Here is a 4,879-nt window from a genome sequence, read left to right on the forward strand (position 1 = left end):
GAATGCATTTTCAAATTGAATTTTGCTACAAATATCCCACGGCGTCATGATGAAAATGCAATCCTAAGTGTTCTAGCTGTTAGTCTAAATGCATTTAGGACAAATAGCATTTAAATGATCATTATGCTACCATTTCTGCTTGGACATGTTACACATATCAAATCAATTTGTGTTATACATTTTCATTTTCATTTCGCAACTTATAAAGCATTCAAATTTGCATGCAATTTATATATTAAGACTACTGTTGGAAATGGCTAATGTCAATTATATAATATAATTTTCATTTTACTTTTGCACCAAACTTTGCACGTATGGGTAATGGAAAATGTAAATTTAAATACAGAAATACAATGCCATTTTGAATATTGCGTTGCCATTTTGAATATTGCATTGCCATTTTGCATATTGCATTTTAAATTGAATTTCGCTACCTATATGCTTCCATAGACATTAGCACAATGTGTGACACATTGCAATGAGCCTTTTTCATGCAACACAAGAATAAAAAAATCTTAAAACCATTTTTACTTAAATTGTCACTTCGAATTGATAGTGTATGCAAGAATGGTTTCATCTACAATTTACACTGAAATTCTCCTCATGGTTTAATAAATGAGATGTTTTGTTGATGCTGCTTTGTATTTATTTCCTCTTTTAATTTAAAGTCTTTGGGTCTTACTTACAAAGCATCCCTACAGCTGTGCAAGTGTTATTATAGTACTATTTATATAGTAGACTCAGAACTATATGTTACATTTTTGATTAATACAAATTTTATTTTAAAAGTTTCTTAATTTGATTATTTTATTATTATTTTACTATTGAATTGTTTATGTAATATTTTACTGTATAATTTAATTGTTACATTTTTTTTTTTTGTATAAATTAAATTTTAAATATTACTATTTAGGTTTAATTATGTTTATGTCAGTTTTATTCAAGTTTTAGTTTTTATTTATTTCTAGTTCCAGTTTTTTTCAAATGTTTATTTCAAATGTTTTAGCTTAAACTTATTTCAGTTAGTTGCCAAACCAACATTCCTAAAAAAAATAAATAAATAAATAAAATAATTAAAAAAATAATAATAAAAGTGCTTTAATGAACTAATATTTACTTTTAGATAACAATAATAACTCTGTATGCAAAAAAAAGGTTCTCACACAAATATTTCTGTCAGATTCACATACACATGCACACATAAATTTGTTCATACTCTCTTTCTAATGTTAATGAGATACAGATCATTCTAAATGAGATATGAAATATGTGTGTATGCATGCTTAGTGAACGCGAGCTTGTCTTTTGACTGCAGTGAGTCCATTGCAGCAGTCCCACTCAGCTCTTCATTTTTCCTGTGCACTTTCAGGTAGAGCCAGTCTACATGGCAAAGCGTCTTTGCAGATCGACCAGGTGCGCTCAGAGGACCAGGGCTGGTACGAGTGCAGGGTCCTCATGCTGGAGCAACAATACGACACCTTCCACAACGGCAGCTGGGTTCACCTCACAGTCAACGGTGAGAACCTCGCCACTCTCACCGTACTAGTACTGTGAAAGACACACATTATCTATCTATCTATCTATCTATCTATCTATCTATCTATCTATCTATCTATCTATCTATCTATCTATCTATCTATCTATCTATCTATCTATCTATCGTTCATTCTGTCGTTCCATCCATCTCAAGTTGCAGTGGTTTGTGTATAAGGCTTTGCTTATATCTGCATATGTGAATGTATGTAGCCTACTCGGTTTCTCTTGAGACTCTGCATACACTGCAGGACGGACCAACATGCATTTCTCCTTGTTTCTCTCTCTCTCTTTCGGTGTGCTCTCTTCCCCTCCCCCTCGTTTTTAACGAGTGTCTGCTTTTGGGGGTTGAGTAGGACTAATCGCGGCTTGATTTCATTTTCATTTCTAATATCAGCAGTAAATCAGAGCTGTGAGGAGTGGAGGAGGATGTGACAGTCTCTTACCACTCATGACTGGCTGCTGCTGTGACTAATATGTGTGGTAGACCCAACAAAAAACAGCCTTCATGCTCTTGCTACAGAAATGAGCAATGTACTCCCTTGTGGTCTAGGTCTGCTGCCATCGTTTCCCTCAGAAAACGTTATTGCAGTCTCCCTTGTTAGAGCCAATATTTTGTTCTTGTCGTACACTGGGCAATAATAGGTAATGATTTGATTTTGTGTTAATTATTTAATCAATGTCTGTAATCTTTAAGGTAATCTATATGTTAGTTAACTCCTAAATGTTGACACGTTTCTAGGAAAATTAATAAAAATACTGATCCTACTCATCCTGCACTACACAGATATTTATTCAATCAAATTCACTCCAATCCCTTCGGTAAACAGACTAGCAAGTAACAAATTTGAGTTCATGGCTGTGACGTACTGTAACAAAACCCTGGCTGTTTAGAAATAAAAGAGGCTATCATTTGATATGCCCTGCCAAAACTTCCTGTTTTGTGCTTGTCAAGTGATTTCATGAAGCCTACATTCAATATTATGAGCCTTTGGGTATGGGCCAGCATTCAAAAGAAACCCATCGGCTCGCTCTGAGATCTGCATGCCCTTATGTCCATGGCCGGACTTACCATTGGGCTTGAGCGGGCTGCAGCCCATGGGCCCTGCCTTGTAGGGGGCCCCGCCTTTGCCCATTTACGTTTGTTTGATTTGTTTGTTATATGCCAGTCAGAATTCAGAAATTATTAGCCGCATTTCCACTGCACACGCAAGATCTAAACAGGCCAGCCGGGGCTACAGCTTACAACTACGACCTTCAATGCCACTATCAAACAGCATAAACTGGTATTTATGATTATTTCACATAGAAGAAGGACACACGTATTGAATCGCGTCTGCACCGATTAGTTTGTTATCACATGGCTACTTTTTAACAGCTCCATTAAGCCTTTAGCCCCAAAGGGCGCACATTTAGAAAGATAATGATAAATTCTCAAATGTTCACACCTCATTTCTTTACAGAGGATGATTCTATATTACTATATTAATGTTCCACTAAATTATGCGATCATCTGATGAGTTTTGAGCGCTCTCTCTCGTCTTACTGCCATTACACATAGTGGGGAAGAAATGTCATCAAAATGATTTTAAATAAAGAATAGCAATTTAATGAGTTTCTGTTTCTGATGCCTATGATATAGGCTTTTTCTTTCTTTCTCGAATATCTGCACGATCGCAAATGTACAATAAACAACAACTTACAGAGTGACTTTCAGACACAAAATTCCGTTTTGCTCCATCAGAAAGAAAATAGAACAAACAGCAGAAGCTCCGAACAACAGTGTTTTGTTCCTCAGCGTTACACGGTTCAGCAAATGATTCAGTCAGGCTATAAGTACAGTCGTTTGCAAAGTTAAATTAATCAGCTTTTTAAACGAATCGGTTGTTTCAACTCACTCATTAAGACAGTCACTTCCTGCCACCTACTGGCGGTTGTAGTTTCATATTTAAAAAAGTAGCTTATTTCATTTTTGCAATCATTTAATATTTCTACATTAAAATGTTATATAACATTTATGCACAATCCATCTATGAATTTTGTTGATAGTGATTTCATTTGATTGTTAATAGCCAGCATGTCTTTTTATTCGATTTAATTTATTGATTAAATAAAAACCTGACATAAGAGGACACAGATTTGACAATAACTTTTATAATACTAATAAGCCAACATCTCTGGCTTGTTTTTTTTTTTTGCTCAAATTTATTTCAGGGTTTTGATCTCTCAACTGAGATAACACATCCAGTTTATTATATTATAATGAATATTTAATATTATATTTAAACTTTGACTATAGCCTAGACATGTTGCATATTAATTGTACTATTTATGAACCTCAAAGCATATGTTTGTGTATTTTGTGTTACTCCATAATGGTGTTCTATTTGAGGGCATTTGTAGTGTAGGTATAGGGTCCAAACATAACCTCAAGCCCAGGGGCCCCCATCCCCCTAAGTCCTGCCCTGCTTATGTCTAGTAATATTTCACCAGGCAGCAGAGCCCTCATCATTTCCATTACACTAATGGATATGTCTTCCATGGTGCCAAACTACAGAGGCAAATTTGGGGTAGCTCAAGGCTTTGGTCATGTCATGTTCCTCCCTCTCATTCCGTTTGAACATCACATTTTGCCTGATTTATTATTTATGGGCATGGTTCAGCGCCGCTGGAAATATATTATCTCCTCCATGGTGAGTGTTTGCATTTTATTAGATGATGAATTTAATACGATCCATTAAGACAATATGTAAACTATCATGATTCACAGCTCAGTAATCATTGCCTGGGGGTCAATATCCAAAAGGCCCTTGGTCGCATATTAATAGTATTACAACACCGCTGTAGGCTTAAATCAAGTGCTGACGCAGCAGATTAATTCCAATACTGGAGTCTTATGTATTTGGCTGCACAGCATACTGATTCTCACTGTACATCACCTTACATGTATGAGCTGCAGTGGCAGAGGATAATTATTATGATAAGATAATTATGGGCGTCATTAAGGAACCACTGTCTCTTCTCATGTTGGTGAGAAATCGTTAGCGTGTGTTGGTATGTTGGTGATAAGCAACTCTGTTGGTCCTTTATAGTGTCCATTTATTGAATCACATCCCCAAGTGAGATATGTGTCCATTCAGTGAACAGCAGCAGAGAGGAAGTGGTAAAAGTGTGCAGTAAATGATCATGGTCGTCCTGGCTGAAATTGCACAGGAGGGTATAGTATAGAATATAGTATCTGTATTTGACACATTTTTTTCTTAGTTTTTTTCCACAAAGAAACCCAATATATATATATATATATATATATATATATATATATATATATATATATATAATATAATAA

The 4,879-nt window shown here is 35.2% G+C and overlaps 1 protein-coding gene across 1 annotated transcript in view; it reads left to right on the plus strand.

Annotated features, from left to right (window-relative positions):
- LOC107582621 (protein turtle homolog B-like) overlaps positions 1 to 4,879 on the plus strand; it is a 69,520-nt gene that overhangs the window by 15,469 nt on the left and 49,172 nt on the right. The window contains exon 4 of the mRNA XM_016268537.1: positions 1,370 to 1,516. Within this exon, the coding sequence (XP_016124023.1) occupies positions 1,370 to 1,516 (147 nt within the window). The remainder of the gene's footprint in view (positions 1 to 1,369; positions 1,517 to 4,879) is intronic.

The sequence above is a fragment of the Sinocyclocheilus grahami genome, unplaced genomic scaffold (genome assembly GCF_001515645.1).
Source record: "Sinocyclocheilus grahami isolate Dianchi unplaced genomic scaffold, SAMN03320097.WGS_v1.1 scaffold46.1, whole genome shotgun sequence".
NCBI lineage: Eukaryota > Metazoa > Chordata > Actinopteri > Cypriniformes > Cyprinidae > Sinocyclocheilus > Sinocyclocheilus grahami.